At 43.6% G+C, this 15,886-nt stretch overlaps 1 protein-coding gene across 1 annotated transcript in view; it reads right to left on the bottom strand.

Moving 5' to 3' along the window:
• The window catches only part of cacna2d2a (calcium channel, voltage-dependent, alpha 2/delta subunit 2a), a 149,488-nt gene that overhangs the window by 4,133 nt on the left and 129,469 nt on the right, over positions 1–15,886 (bottom strand). Inside the window, 24 exon segments of the mRNA XM_034586584.1 lie at positions 88–170; positions 434–543; positions 849–972; positions 1,311–1,366; positions 2,180–2,232; positions 2,397–2,549; positions 2,639–2,710; positions 2,797–2,844; positions 2,928–3,019; positions 3,581–3,688; positions 3,780–3,883; positions 4,042–4,104; positions 4,292–4,382; positions 4,963–5,060; positions 6,082–6,142; positions 9,153–9,229; positions 10,457–10,518; positions 10,687–10,758; positions 10,910–10,981; positions 11,131–11,205; positions 11,301–11,375; positions 11,958–12,026; positions 12,623–12,712; positions 15,193–15,242. Of these exon segments, the coding sequence (XP_034442475.1) occupies positions 88–170; positions 434–543; positions 849–972; positions 1,311–1,366; positions 2,180–2,232; positions 2,397–2,549; positions 2,639–2,710; positions 2,797–2,844; positions 2,928–3,019; positions 3,581–3,688; positions 3,780–3,883; positions 4,042–4,104; positions 4,292–4,382; positions 4,963–5,060; positions 6,082–6,142; positions 9,153–9,229; positions 10,457–10,518; positions 10,687–10,758; positions 10,910–10,981; positions 11,131–11,205; positions 11,301–11,375; positions 11,958–12,026; positions 12,623–12,712; positions 15,193–15,242 (1,958 nt within the window).

Here is a 15,886-nt window from a genome sequence, read left to right as displayed (position 1 = left end):
CAGATTCTAATTCAAACTTCCGATTCATGATATTGTTTCACCTCACTAGCTTTTTGTGTTTATTGATATTGCGTGTGACAATCTTACAGCCGTGTTGTAGTCGAAGCAGGTGGACGGTCCTTTTCGATAACGCGCCACAGTCAGTTCTTCACATGGATTCTCCTCTTTAACTGGAAAGTGACTCAATTAAGGAACATTTCAAATCCCTAGAATTTCTTTCCGCAGTGTTTCATCACTCGCCCACACACCGATTCCTCCTGCAGGCCTACAGATGTAAATGACTGGTCATAATTCACATCACTGTGATAAAAATAACCTTGAAATGACTGTGAAGCATCTGTGGTTACACAGGTATGCTAATGAGGAGATACAATCTAGTGATCTTCTTCTTCTTGTCTGCCAGCTGGTGTACAACATGAAAAAAAAAGGATACACTCCTCCTCCTCCTGGGACAGCTTCTCTATCTCACAGGTGTTGCATGGCATCTTCTCTGCCACCACAAACAGTAAGTTGGTGTTGTTTATCCTCTTGGCATGAATCAGCCTGCGGAGAGAGGGAGAGGGAGAGGGAGAGGGAGAAAGAGAGAGAGAGAGAGAGAGAGAGAGACAACTCTGTCAACAACCCCCTCTGCTCGCTCACATCACACACTCATTTACTAATGGTTCAGTGATATTCATGAGACAGTCTTATAAGGCTCATTTAGCCAATGATGCGAGCGTTTCATTAAAGCTGAAACGTGTTCATCATCAGCTCCAATAAAAAGACCTATCTTTCTGACACAGCACGATTATTTGTTGTGTGTGTGTGTGTGTGTGTGTGTGCGTGCGTGCGTGCGTGCGTGTGCAGACCTGGAGCAGTTGCCACAGTCCTGCAGGATGTTGTAGGAGCTGCTCAGATTACTTAAGTAGTACTGCGTCTGTATCATTACACAACTCCGCTCTTTGGAATCGATTCCGTCTGCGTCCACCTCATCTGCAGCGTCACCAGAGCACAGAGACACGCAAGCAACACAAGTCACTTCAACTGATGTTGATGTCTTTACTTAACCTAAAAAACATGGTTTCATTCTCCATTCCCTTAGATAGTTTACATTTGGAGTTTGTGCCCTAAGGCTAAATTACATTCAATCTTATGACTTCACACTTGGTCTCCAAAATAAATTCAATCAAAAAACAATTTTAGCACATCCAAGACTATAATGACTGCAAAGTATAATTATTGAAAAGTGTAACTGACAATAAACAATAAGATAAAGAAAATAAAAAATACTGAACTAACATATATTGATCCAATACCCAGTTTGTACCGACCTGTGGCGAACCAGCTGTGATAAGCCAGTCCGTATATAAACTGCTGGAATATGGACCTGTGGAGACAAAACAATTTATAAATGCTAGATGTTGGCCAAGTAAAAGAAGCTATGAACTTTCCACACTAATTGTCTAACTGATGGAAGAGAAGGGAAGCACAACACTTTCAGCTCTGGGCAGCAGGAGAGATACCGTGGAGCGCTAGGATTTTACAACTGAACTATGACCAGGATGCACACTTTATATTTCTCTACGTGACAAAACCTGATGTTCTCATATCAAAGATAATGAACTAAGGTATTAGGGTCTAAGGAGTCTTGCAGGTATTAAAACATGAGATTAATGCAGATGGGAGTTTAGCGTGAGGCAGCTGTATCTGTACGGAGGCCATGAATAATATATTTCTCGTAAGATGTATTGAAATATATAATTAGAGATGTTCTGATATGAGCGATGCCTCCAATACTGCTGAAAATGCCGGGTCGGGAATCAGTGAGTGATGGATACTACATCTATAGGGTTTATTAGATTCACCCAGATTTCTGGTCTTGTAGCGTAATTTGGAAATATCCCACAGTTCCCACAAGTAAAACAGCAGCATTAACCATGTGCAAGACTTTATAACATGAGCAATATGCTATACATCAATGATGGTGATGATCATTTCCATACAGGGTTAGTAGCATACAGCTGTTAAAATACGTATATTTTTGTAAATGCTCTAGTATGAAATCAATACTATCGGCCGATCTGCAAAATGTAAGTATTGGAAAGAGAAAAATGGTATCAGAACATCTCTAGTAATAATGGTCGTTATGTATACGGACTGTGTGTTACTGTTGTTTTTATCACAGCTCAACAAATCTTACCATGCAGCTGCTGACGTCCACCAAGCCACGTTTACAAAATCTGCAATTGTCGGCTGCAGAAACAGGAGAAATGTGAACATACAAGTCAGAGCAATACATGCATATTTCAATAGTCTCGATATATGTCCATCCATTAACTCTGTGCATCATCTTTTCTTCTGCCTCCCTCATTTATTGCATCTCGTCCTTGCATCTAGTGCCGAGTTTCTGTTCTCACCACAAACACTCCTCTGGGTGCAGCTCCAGCTTCACTGTTGGGCATCCGTTCACACACAGACTGGTAGTCAAATGACCGCTTGCGGTTGTAGAAGGAATTGTTGTAGAGAGCGTGCATCAAGTAGGGGTCCACGTCACTGAAGAACATCCCCACCTGTAGGAGGACAAGAAATGCTGGTCATGTTCTGTGTAGAGTTCAGAGTAAAGATGTAGTTGGTGTGAACATGAATTTAATAGCTTCACCTTGTTCCAGTCGTCCTTCTGATTGGACATGATCAGGAATGCACCGTCGTCTATTAAGTAACACAGGAGATCCTGCACACACAGGCGAAATTAGACTGATAACTGGAAGCACATGGGGAAACAGGAAGCTCATTCAAAACATTGTCTGAAATGCTTACCTCACTGTTGGCTTCACAGTCCATTTCACAGCCCCGGTTCGGTCCACACTGAAGAGGAGAAAAAATGAGTCATTACTTTAATACTTTCATTCACACAGTTTGCACTTTTTACGTAAGTTTGAATATATTACCGTGTTTGAGCCTTGACGGTTGTCTGTGTGGTTACTGGCAAGAATCTTGAACTTGTCCGTCCAGGCTTCAAGGTCTAGTTTCACTCCGACCACTGATGGAAAGGAAAGTTGGGAGAAGGGATTCAGTGAAAAAGGTTTAAAATACTAAAATATTTGAAAGAATTCTCTCCAGGTGTTCTTAGGATAACCCCACTTGGCAAAAAGGGGTTTGGTAAAGTCACAGTGACATTAATGGGTCCAAGTGAATGTTTGTGCCACATTTACAGAAATTCCCTCAAGGTGTTTCTGAGACGATGCGTTCACAAAACCAAACACATGTTATGTAAGGTCTCTTTGACCACCAAAATCCAATCAGTCCATCCTGGAGTTCATGTGAAGGTTAGTACCAAATTTGAAGACATTTTGACAGCGCGTTCTTGAGATATCGAGCTCACATGGGAACAATGTGACAGACGGACAGAGAATCTGAAAATATAAAGCTACTGGCTGTTGCCGGCACAGAGGCATAAAAGGACAAATAAATAGAGGCATAGTATGAACATGTCACACAAAATGGTGAGAAAAACAAACATCTACACTTTCCTCTGAAACCTTTTTCTGTCACATCTGTCAGAATGAGAGGATTCTGTTTTTTCCTTCAGGGCTGAGCTCACCTGCAGGTTTGATGGTTTTTCCTCCTATCGCGATCTCCACAGCTGTGCTGACCAGGACCCCTATGGTGTCGTTTTCTGGGTTCAGCCGCTCGTCCCTGGCTGAAGGAGGGAAGCAGAGACAGAGCGGGAGGAGGGGGTCGTTTCAAAACAAAGAGCTTCTGAGTGAGATATATGACCTGAGAATAAGAGCATCATTCACCTGTTCGATAAGGCGCTCGGAAGATGTAGCCCTTGTTGTCGAGACTGCGGCGGTAATAGCTGGCATTAAACGGCTCGGGGTCTTCCTCCCAGGATTCTGAAGCCCTGAGATTTAAGAGCACAGACGCTGTAATGTGTAATTCACAAGCTTCCTGCAGCCCTATTTGTTTGTTGAACAAAAGTCTGGGTACTGTGAGAGTGAGAGACACATCAGATCCACAAAGCATCTGCAGTCACAGCCTCAATGAGGGGGGGGCTCTTACTTGTTGGGAAACACTCTTGTTACTCCTCCATCAGTCGCAGCGAACACGGCTAGAAATCCATAGCTACATGCCAGAGTGGAGAGAAGAGACAGAGACAGGATTCAATATGTGAAGCTCATCCACAATCCCAATGTGAAAACTTCAGACAGTCGACAAAAGCACGCACACTCAAACTGGATGAACACTCTGTGCTGGACAGAAGTTACGGAAAGAAGACGAGAAATGTCCCCAAGCACAATCTGAAACTCACGTGTTCAAGTCTTTGTTCTTCCAAACCTTCTCTACCAGCTGCCTGATGATGCCAGTGTCCAGAATCAGGTTATGAAGGAGCAAATTGTCACCTACATATAAAGAGAACATTAGAAACTACAGAATTACACATTAAGATACAGATATCCCTTAACTTAATGCCAACAAATGCACTGAAAAGAATATTTTCCACTTCTACATCCTGTTAGTGGCACTGAAGTCCATTCATTCCTTCTTAAGAAATAAGAGTCACCAATATTTTGTTTCTTTTTCTTTTTAAGGGGTGAATTATTTCCTGAAATGTACTTTTGCTCAAGCACTCAAATAGGGAATTTATTAGGGACTATTTTCAGCTGCAGATTAATACACTTTACAATGAGTATGTATGACAGGTGGACAGTGCATGTTGGTTTGACTCACAACCCTCACAACATGTCATCCCCAGCAAAAGTGCTACTCACTGAGGAATAAGCCGTATCGCATTGTGGTCAAACAGACAATACATACAAGTTAAATATGTAAATCCATTGATGCATTCATCTTTGCAAGATTTTTTGAGCGATTTGGTGACAATAAAAAAAAAAAGTATTAATGCCAATCTCAACTTTTGACGTGTTGTAGAACTTTTGTAAAAAAAATGGACTTCATATGAGTGAAGAGAGATGAACTCACATTGTTTAGAGTCCGGAGTCACCTTCTCCATGAGAGCAATGAAGTTGAGCAGGAACTCAGTGTTGTTGTTGGACAGTTCCAGATCATTGCAGTACTCCCTGACAGAAAACAGATAATCACACATCATCATTTACACTCTGCCTCCTTTCTCCTTTAGAATAAAGGGACACAACAGTGAGGAAGCACGAAAACACACATACTTTGCGCGGTTCTATCATGTACAACATGCATGTCTTACACTAAAACACCCGTTTGTCAAAGAAAAACCTGGACTGGGCTTCGGAGCAAAAGCACAGGCAGCAGAATGAACGAGTGATTTTATCAGAGTGCTTCAGACTTCAGGTTAATGCCGGAGGAGATAAGGGTTTGATACAGGGTTTCTGCAGGTTTCAACATTTAATGACTTTTAAGACTATAATGAATGAATGTGCGACAGATACGAATTAGTCCCAGAATCACTTAACACTTCCCCATGGAGATTACGTGAAGTAGCCAAAAAACAATAGTAGCATTAAATGAATGTTTGAGAACTACCTTATTATATTTAAGACCTAGTACATGATATTGTAAATTATTTAAGGCTTTTTTTAGATCTAAAATTCGGATTATTAAGTTTTAGACCCTGCGGAAACCCTGTGATAACACAACATCACATGCAAGGAGGATTTTATTAGTTTTTTTCTGCACATTTTGTTGTCCATGATAATCCCTAAATGTATGTGTGTCATACAAACACGCAGAAACACAGCAGCAACATGCAAAGCAGGTTTTTCTTCAGTACTTTATTGTAATGAGGGATAACTTAGGGGATAGAGTGGGTGAATTAAAAATCAAATTAAAAAGTCTATGATGAATTTCATATTTTTTCTTGTTAAAAAAAACAAAAAAACAGGTTAAGAATTTGTCACTATAATCAACACATCCCTCAAAAAGGAATAAACGAAGAATGAATAGAACAACTTACACACATCACAACAAACACAAGTCAAGAAAACAGATGATAGATACAAGATGCTGGATGTGGAGTGGAAACGGAATGAAAAAAAGGGTTGATTGTGAGGACAAGACCAGAAAGTGACGACCATCAATGACAGCGAGCGATCACACACACAGGGCTACCTGGGAGCAATGAATACATGTCCTTCAGATTCAAAACTGTTTGGCAGCAGTGATTCAAAATCTGCAACAGAAAGGGGGAAGATTATCCGGGAGAAGCAGTGGGCAGAGCAGTGGGGAGTTGTGGGTAAACAGCAGCTGTTCTTCAGAGGTGCGGGGACGCAGAAGGGAGTTTACCATAGCAACACTGAGGTATCATGGGAACATTAGCGTTAGCCAATATGGTGCCTAAAAATAGAACCTGACTCTCAATGGATGTCTGATTTTTTTCTCACAAGCACTCACATCTTTTCTTTTTTTTTTTATTCTCCACTTTGTCAACAGTTTCTGATTGGTTTGGTTTTCAAGCTAACGGATTTTGGATGTCTGAGAACTGACTTTACCCGAGCTGGTGTGTCAGGAAGCAAGTTCTCAGACAGTTTGTCCACTATGAGTGCTCTCAGATCAGGCAGGCATCAACATGGCCAACAGTTGCAGGGGGGAGGTGGGTGAAGGTCCTGATGGAGGTGGTCACCCCTCAGACTGGCAGGGGCAGAGGGCTCAGAGAGACGCACAATCAGAGGAAGTGCATTGCATTGTGAAGGGCATGTGGAAGGGCAACTTCATGTCATCCGTCATAGGCAAAACACACAAAATATCAACCGCCAAGAAGAAGAATCCAGCATGTTATTCTTTTTCATTATCTCCCGACCAGGAAGCGGAGATAAATGGACTTTTAGAGCTTTTAGTGCCCAGGTAGTTTTCCGCCCACAATGCAGCGCACGTTCCAGGGTCAGGTTTATTGAGGGAAGTGTTGGGCCGTGCCCCTGGTGGTCTGAGGGGTGAGGAGGGAGGGAGACAAGCCGATGGAGAGATGGGGAGTACAGAGGGACGACACAGGAGCCGGATGCTGCGCCGGGCGGCTCCCTGACACCTGACGACACGGAGGGACCTGGCTGGGCAGGACACAGCTCAGCCCTGTAGGGCCAGTCTGCTGGCTGCGACACCTCCACTTAAAGACGAGAGACTTCATGACAATCAGCACAAAGTGAGTGTTTTTTTAATCAAATACAGAAACCATTAAATATATAGTTCATGACTGCAAGAAATACTTATTTACTTTACTGTAAAAAGCACGATATGCTAATTAATTAGCTTAAGTGTGGAACTAGAAAATATAATATTTGAGATTAGTGTGTTTGGCTCCTACATTAAGAAAATGTGGCAGCAAACAATTAAATGTTATTAGTGTATGTAGAGCTTAATGTGCTCAAAATGGATCTGGCTATTTGCGCTATGAAGACAGAGTTAATCTGTCAAATACCTGAGCTGTACTCTGAGAACTAGCAAATACATTTATGACCTATTGACACTGTAAGAAAAAGAGAGGGACAGGCAAGAGTGAAGGAGAATAGCAAGAGAGAAAAAGGAGGTGAGAAAAAGAGAGGAATGTGATGAAAGTGAAAGAAAGAGGGAAAGAGAAGGCAGACACAACCCGTTTGGAGCTGTCCACAGAAAGGAAAGGATCAGGAAGGGATGGACAAAAGACACATTTTAACATAGAACATGAATATCTGTCGTCGTTGGTGTTTTTTAGTTCTGGAGCAGCAGGTAACGTGGGGGAGGAGGGTGAGTTTGAAGGAGACTGGAGGAGCCATTGTGAGAGATGTGGGATCTGAGCTGCAGCAAGAGGGTGAAGAGGAAGAGGAGGAGGAATAAAAGGAGGAAGAATAGGGGGAGAAAAAAAGAGGGAAAAGGGAGGAAAGAAGAGGGTCCTGAAGGCAAGACGGGCAGGAACAGAGGCAAGCAAGGCTGGGACAGGTGGGGGTGGGAGGGGAGGGCAGCAGGAAGGAGGTTCAGGACGAGAGGTGAGGGAAGGAGGAGGCAGCGGTGGGAAGTAGGAAGTAAACGTAGGGAACGTGGACCAATGTGGAGTATACTTGCCCTTGGTGAATGGCACTGTGTGGATCCATCAGAGAAGGAGTGAGCAAGAAAAGAAACAGGGGATCGGGTGGGAAGGGGGGGATCACAGACAATATTTTATTCAATTACTGTTTGAATAAAAATATTGTTTTTCTTGAAAGAAAGAAATTTAAGTCAAACAAGACAAGAGAGAAAAAAGAAATGAAGAGCAAACATCTTATTTGCAAGAGCAAACGAGAAAACGGAAGATCAATGGAAGAAAGGAAAAACAGAACAAAAAACTGGGAAATCCAGGAAAGGAAAATAGTGAAGACAAAAACCAGTAACTGAGAGAAAACCATGGTGGAACACAAAATAAACAACTCAAATTAAGAAAAAAGGGGAGTAACAGGGTCTGGACAAAGAAAGAATGAGAGAGACACGTGTCCCTGTTCAGACCCACAAAAAACCCAAACTCCCACATCTGTCGAGCCCTTGTCCCGGGCCGTGTGGGAGTTTATCTACTGAATGATTCCAAAGCTGAGGAACGTCGCACACAATCAAACAGAAATAAATTCAAAAATAAAAATCACACACAGAACAGAAGGAAAACTCCCAAAAATCATAAAACTCATCATAAGGAGTGAAAAGCATGCGTGTTTTCACAGGTTTCCAGAACATCAAATACTTTGAACACAGACGCTTCAGAATCATTACTTTTGGTGGAGAAGAGGCGAGAGCATTTGGCAAAAAAAATAATAGCACAGAGGTCACCATTATTTTCACCTAAGTAACACAGTAACACCACAGCTTTCACCTTTCTGTCCTTGAGTTCTTTTTTCTTCAGCCAGTGTGAAGAAAAAACATCACCATTTTTACAGCACAGCATGAAGACAGGAGGGGGACGGGGGGCAGTAGAGAGGAAGTCTGGGAGGAAGGGGGGGCACTTAGATATGAACCTGCCTATCGGAGACCGTAGAGAGAGAGGGAGAGGTGGGGGGGGAGCTGGGCAGGCGACTCCGCTCAGACACTCCCTATGATGATGTTGTAGACCCAGGACAAAGGACTGAGTAAGAGCGCGAGGTCAGATTCGGGAGAGAGCAAGAGAGCGAGAGAAGAGAGAGAACAGGAAGAAAAAGCTAATAAAAAGAGAGACGGGGAGCGAAGGATGCTGGGTAATCCCGGGTACTTACACTGCACCTGGAGGATCTGGTCACTCAGGTTGGCCTTGATGTGGTTCTCACTGTATGTGGGCAGTACCAAACCTAGACTGAGGTGATGAGGCAGACGCAGAAAATCAGGGACAGATTTTCAAAGAACATGGAAACTTAAGTCACCAGGGGCCCGAATCACACAGTGAGAATATGAAGATCTTTAAGTTCCTGCAGAAGACGAGACGGCTGGTGTGTGTTTCTGAGTGAAGCAGCTGCATCTGGAGCAAAGACTGTACAGCTGCTTTCAGACATGCACCGAACCTCTGGACTTTCTCCGGACTTTTGTCCAGCCGGGCCCCTCGGGAAAGGTCTGCAGAATGTTCGAAGGAGCCGAATGCGAGAACACAGCAGGAGATCCTCCGCGCATAAAAGTGGCAGTTTTGCTTTGTAATATGTCATCATGATCTACATATACATTATGTTAGTATTCATTCTACTATCAAAACCTGAAGTCAAAGAGAGAAAAGGTGGAAATACATGCCACATCTCTGTATCTGCAGCTATCTAAAGCTTAAACAAAACCCAGCGGGAGGATTCATTGGAAGAGATAGAAAAACAGACTTTGACAGTATCAGGTTCAGACTCTCAGCTATTATATAATGATGATTTAGATTCAAAGAAACATCTAATATCACCAATTTTAATAACAAAATCCAACTTACAGGATAAATAAGAATGCAGAGCTTTGAATGTCTTTCTTTAACAGTACCCTGCTTAAATACGCCTGAATTTCCCTTTGAGTTCAATATTAATAGAATTTTTCAGAGAACGCCTCATAATGATTCAGCCAGGACCCGGCACGCTGTCAGCAGATACAAAAATAAATAAAAGTCAGGCATTTGTAGGACTATCGAATATCATAAACTATAATTTGCCAAGCGTTGCCCGGAGGAAATGTCATTACGATGCCTACTCAAATGTTCAACCAGGTTTGAGGTGAATAAACTCTGCAGTTAATTTGTGCTCGGAGGATTGTTGAGGATTTTTATGGAAGGAGGAAGATAAGCGATGCATTAACTTGGGTGATTTAGATGAATTGTTTCATGCAAATACAGGAGGCAAATGAGCAAGTCGCATTTGTTATTTAGGTTTGGTCTATTCCGAGTGTTGGCGTGATAGTGACGGCGCCACAGTAATCAGACGCTGCAGGTTGATGAGTAACTGCTGCACATGTGAGACTTGTGATTAATAGAATAAATGTCAAAGTTGGACGTCACTCACGGGCTCAAGCTGCACGAGCGTTTGGTCTGAGGTCAGGTGGTGACGTCGGATTTGAAACCTACCTGTAATCTGTGCCCTCCACAGGCGTCCACGTGTACGTCCGCATTGCCTCGTCGATGTACCTCTGTCGGTCAAAGAGACAAAAACACCGTCACATCCTCGGCACATGTGACCTCCCCTTCATCGGATGTGAACAACACATCCTGAACGTGAAGCTGATTCAGATTCATCGGAACATCATTCAGGAAGCTGCAGCTCAGGAATGTGATTGAGTCTCGTATTGATGACTTGCCTCATCAACTGACTTAATGAGCGTCTTGATTTTCTTTTGCCCTGATTTGCCATCAATCATCTGTCGGCGGATCTGAAACGTGAGCGAGAGAGAGAGAGAGAGAGAGAGAGTGAGAAGAAGGTGTGCAAATACATACAATTAAATAGAAAATTAAAAACAAGTGAGAAATATAAATATTTTATGAGTTTCTCCTTATGACGATTTTTCAAAGGTATTATTTTACCTCCTCCTTGTTGCTATCTTCCAGCTCTGCATCCAGAAAGTCCAGAGTGACGGGCTCCCTGAAGTTAATGATCTGAGAAGAGAGAGAGAGAGAGAGAGAGAAAGCGAGGGAAGATGGATGGAGGGGGAGTTTAACATTGGTCAGGAGGAATAACTTCAAAAGTGTAGCTTCAGAATCAGAAGAGTTATGGATGCAGGGCGGGTTGGACCCGTTGGACCAACCTTAGGTCGCAGGTTGGGATGCAGCAGCACATAACCATTTGGGTCGATGGCAAAGGTGTAACCGTTGGCTCCAAGCTGCACAGAAAATAAAGTTAAAGGAAATGTTTATATATCAATAAATCGTCCATATGAAGTTTTATTAAGTGATAGTGCGTGAACAGCAAGCTCACTCTGTACGTAGGAGTCTTCTTCTTGATTTCGTTGATGGCGATATCTACTCCCATAACCCCCAGGATGAGCTGGTTCTGTGTGACGAACACACAAAGCATTTTATCCACAGCCCCTGCAGACATGGGAGAATCCCACCGAGCTGGTGGCAGCGCTGCGAGAACGCTGCAAGAACATCTCCGAGCCATCTTTGATTCATCATCACTTTGTGTGCAATCTGATTAGTCTCTATTTTTTTGTCCATCTTACAGCGACTTTGTTTGCAGCTGCATCACTGCTTTAAGCCTGCGTGATAAGCTTAGAGTAAACACTTTGGTCATGGATACTGGAAGCTGGATGCCTGTGTGCTCTCAGCATGACAGAGGATATTGCAGATGGGGGGGGGGGATTGTGATGTCGGCTGTCACCTCAGGGGGGAGGTGTTGCCTAGAGGAGCTGCATCTTGGTGGACGTCATTGCAAATGACTGATGATGGTCAACGACACCAAAAACCACAATATTAAACCTTAACTCTCCAACTGCTTCGATTCCTGTTTCTGAATAGTTCTACTTGTGTAGGCAACCAGTTGAATGACAGTGAAAACTCACATGGTAAAAATAAAGGTGACGACTAAAGATTAATACAAAGCACGAGCTGGTGTGTGTCATATTGTTTTTACCTGAGAGCTGACTACATCAGCAGTGAGGTTGAATACTGGCATGGTTCCAGTGATGACGAGGCCCAAACCCTGATAAAAAAGGAGAAATTAGATCAAAAATGTATTTACATATCGCATAACAAAAAGATCTAATGGACAAACACACGAAGCTGTTAATAAATAAACAGAAATTTCATCCCAGTAGAGCGCAAACCTCCACCGAGGCCCAACGGCCTCCGTATGAAACCACATTGAAATTCACTACATACCAAATTACTCAAATTCTAAATCATGACAATTTTTTTTTACATCAGGATCCATGAATTATTCTCTGAAAAATCTGTCCCATGATCCGTACTTAAATTCAATAGGTTATTTTTTGCGCTATTCCAAATCCTTCCACCAAGTTTTGTGATAATCCGTCCAGCAGTTTTTTGCATTATCCTGCAAACCATAAAACAAACAAACCTAGATGTAAACATAATCTTCTTGACGGAGAAAAAAGTAAAATAGACTCAAAAAGGTTATGACACCAAGCTCATTATATGCTTTTCAGCATAGTGAAAAAAGGACGAACAACTGAATCAGTCTGCTGAAGAAATATTTGGTGAATCCTGGATCGATTAATTTAAAGGAGCAATGTGATTAAGTAAAGCAATTTTTAAAATTGTATAATTCTCTCTCACCAGAGCGTCCTGGTAGACGTTTGTCCACTGCACCTGCTTGGCTTTGATACCAGCCAGCGCCATAGGACGGCCCAGGACGTCCAGGTACTCCTGCAACAGCAAACACACACACACACACACACACACACACACACACACACACACACACAAAGATACGATGACACTCAATAAAAAACCATGATCAAACAAAGACGTTTACAGTGCTTGTTATGTACAGGCGGTAAAAAGCAGAGAGCTGGAAAAGCCACCCAGTGTTCATGTGTCATAAAACTATAAGACCCTGACTGGCCTCCTCTCTGTCACCACATAAACCAGTGGTCCTGCAGCAGCGTCCCGGCCCCGAGGAGCCATAAAGCCCCCGGTCCAGAGACTCTCAAGGCAGTTTCTCATCATTATGAAGGAGCTATTAAAAACACATTAAGGGTGTCAATGGCCTGACGCGCAAACAGGCCACTCTCCCAGAGGCTCCACTGTCAACGCTGGCACAGTGAGGAGGTCCCGCAGCGAATGTGAATCGAGGTGAGGGGTTAAGTCAACCAGCGATACATCACATCCACCACATTTGTTTGTTCTAAGGAGTCACCTCGTTTGACATTTAAGATGGTTTGTTTTGTGAACAACCTGTTGAGCAGATATCCATGAGATGATGCGTGATTGGTGCAATTCTTGTGTGAGTGACCTTGTGACATATGAAGCGACCAAAGTGAATAATTTGAAGGGAAAAAAAGCCTTCGAGGGACAAAACGGCCGCACTTAGTTTCCAGTGATTTGTTATTGTAACGACCACAGACAGAATAATTGCTCTCAATCAAACCGACTGTGTATTTTTCTGCAAACATTTTACAAAAGCTAGAAATCTCCTCCTCCTCCTCTGTATCCTATTCACCAGGTTTATAAAGCCAAATGTCTATATTTATGTATCATCAAAGTATATTCAGATATAAAAACAGGTGTGCGGGCAAAAAAAGGAGCGCTCTCTGGGTTAAACGTTAATTAAAAAAAAAATGCTGTTCTCACATGATAACATCCATTTTGCAGTGAAAAGGGAAAATGTCATTGCAGATTTCTGACCCTTGCCACCTCCCTTTGTGTGTCTACCCTCAATACACAAAAGGGGCGCCCCCTGTACGAGCGCACGGCGATTTCAGTATTATGCTTTGGAGCGTTTGTTTTTCATCGCCTGAACAGTAAGGTGCTGACAGGCGTAACCTATTCTATTATTAGCTCAATAAAGGTCCGGTTTAACGCGCCACAGGGAGATATTCCATCAGGACAATGACAGCCAGACCTTTTCACGGGATATAGGGGGGAATTTTCCGCCTGGCTAGAACAATCTAGGAAACATAAAAAGTCAGCAACCGCAGATGTGTGGTCCAGAGGAGCCGGAGCCGCACAGACCCCGGCAGTATCCCTGCGTGTTGATTAAACGCTACTGTCTCCCCGGGGAAGTGTAACAGCCACAGCTACAGAGAGTAAACTTATCAGTACGTTCCCTGTACAGACAAAACCTCCTAACTAATGCCTGGCCTGGTTATTGTGGCTCCACTGAGATGAATTATAGAGAATCCAGTACGGATGAAATAAGTCACAACAAAAAAATAATAAATATGTCCCAGGTAAACACACGAAAACACAAAAATATTTATTACCACTCATAGTTTCAAAGCCATTCCACTCTTCCCACATAACTGTATGACTCAGGACAACATTCATAATAACATTTTTCTGCCGTCTGTAGTCCATCCATTATTTGAATGTTGTCATCTTAGTCGAGTGAGACTGTGTGATGAGTGTGCGGGGCTGAAGGGCCGAGGACGGTTAAATAAAATAAGGCACACCACGTGTCCTCTGTGCCTACACACGTGCACGCACAGGCACACACACATACACACAGGCACACACACAGAGGTGCTGCAGTCACCCACCTTCAGAAAACCTATTAGAGTAAAGTGGCAGTTCTCAGAATATAAATATGCCAGAGTTAATGGAACAGCTGACAGTCTATTCTGGGCCCTGATCGCTCACGGGGGCAGGGGGGGGGGGGGGGGGGGGGGGGGTTGGGTGGTTGGGGGTTAGGGACGGGTGGGAAGAGAGAGGGGTGTGTGCAGTAGCCCCTCCCCCTCCCACCACCTTCCAGCAACTGAGTCAATTTCTACAGCTGGAATGAGGTTATCCCAAGGGCCTCTCGAAAGCTCATGGTGCCTTGAGCGAGTGTGGGGGGTGGGGGGTGGAAGGGCCCAGGGTGTGTGACGAACCAGAGGTGTGTGTTGTGTGTCTGATGGACGAAGAGAGAAGGAGATCTGAAAGCTTCCAAAAACACATTTCTTATAGAAAAGACCACAACCGCGTTTGTTATCACCGGATCTCCACCTCGGTCACCTCCTGTCTTCAGTCACACGGCTGCGCCTCCCTCTGTGCCTTTGTTGTGCTGCACTTAAAGATATCTACCATCTGAGTAATTATCATCAAAAGCAGCCATGAAGGAAGAATAGACTCTTGCTTGAAAACGGATGCTTTTGTGGATTCATAAAGCTGCGTTCAGCCGAGCCTACAGACTCCAGACATCTTACCTGGGTGTTGATTCGGATGGCTCCAATCGATGGAATTTCAAAGTAGTATCCTGAAAATAAAATAAAGAAAAAGAGGATCAATACTCTTCCCAACAGAAAGTTTGTGTCCCATGTTCCTTCCCGATAGATTTACAGTTTCACAGTCACACCGAGTGCGACAGCGATCCATTTGCAGATTGGAGTCTAATCTCTCCACTGTTATTAGGTGCATGCAGCGCTATCATTTCCGGCTGATGATGCAGAGCCACACAGGCACGGTGGAGCCTGTGGCCATTGACCTCTCCCCACACTCGTGGTGGTGCTGCAGGATGTAAATGTGGCGGCTCCTTGGGACTGCGGAGCCCCAGGCGCTGCCGCCGCTGATTGGGAGTGGAGGAGAGTGGCCGACTGGGTCAATAACCACGCCGCTCCCCGTGTTATTAAAGCCATGAGTGTTTATACAAAGAGCCGTGAAATGGAGACAGCATCCCCAGAATGTTAAAAGGCAAAGATGGCTCTCATTATTTTGATACATTATGCACTTTGCAACAGCGGTTTGCATCGAGATTTGCCTCCTCTGTATCCATCATTTGCACATGCGAGCACGCGGACGTCACACACACACACACACACACACACACACACACACACACACACACACACACACACACACACACACACACACACACACAGTCACGGGGTGCAGCTATTTGCT

The sequence above is a fragment of the Hippoglossus hippoglossus genome, chromosome 5, assembly GCF_009819705.1.
Source record: "Hippoglossus hippoglossus isolate fHipHip1 chromosome 5, fHipHip1.pri, whole genome shotgun sequence".
Classification (NCBI taxonomy): Eukaryota; Metazoa; Chordata; class Actinopteri; order Pleuronectiformes; family Pleuronectidae; genus Hippoglossus; species Hippoglossus hippoglossus.
The sequence above is the reverse complement of the archived record's forward strand: the minus strand, read 5'-3'. Positions and strand labels throughout refer to the sequence as shown.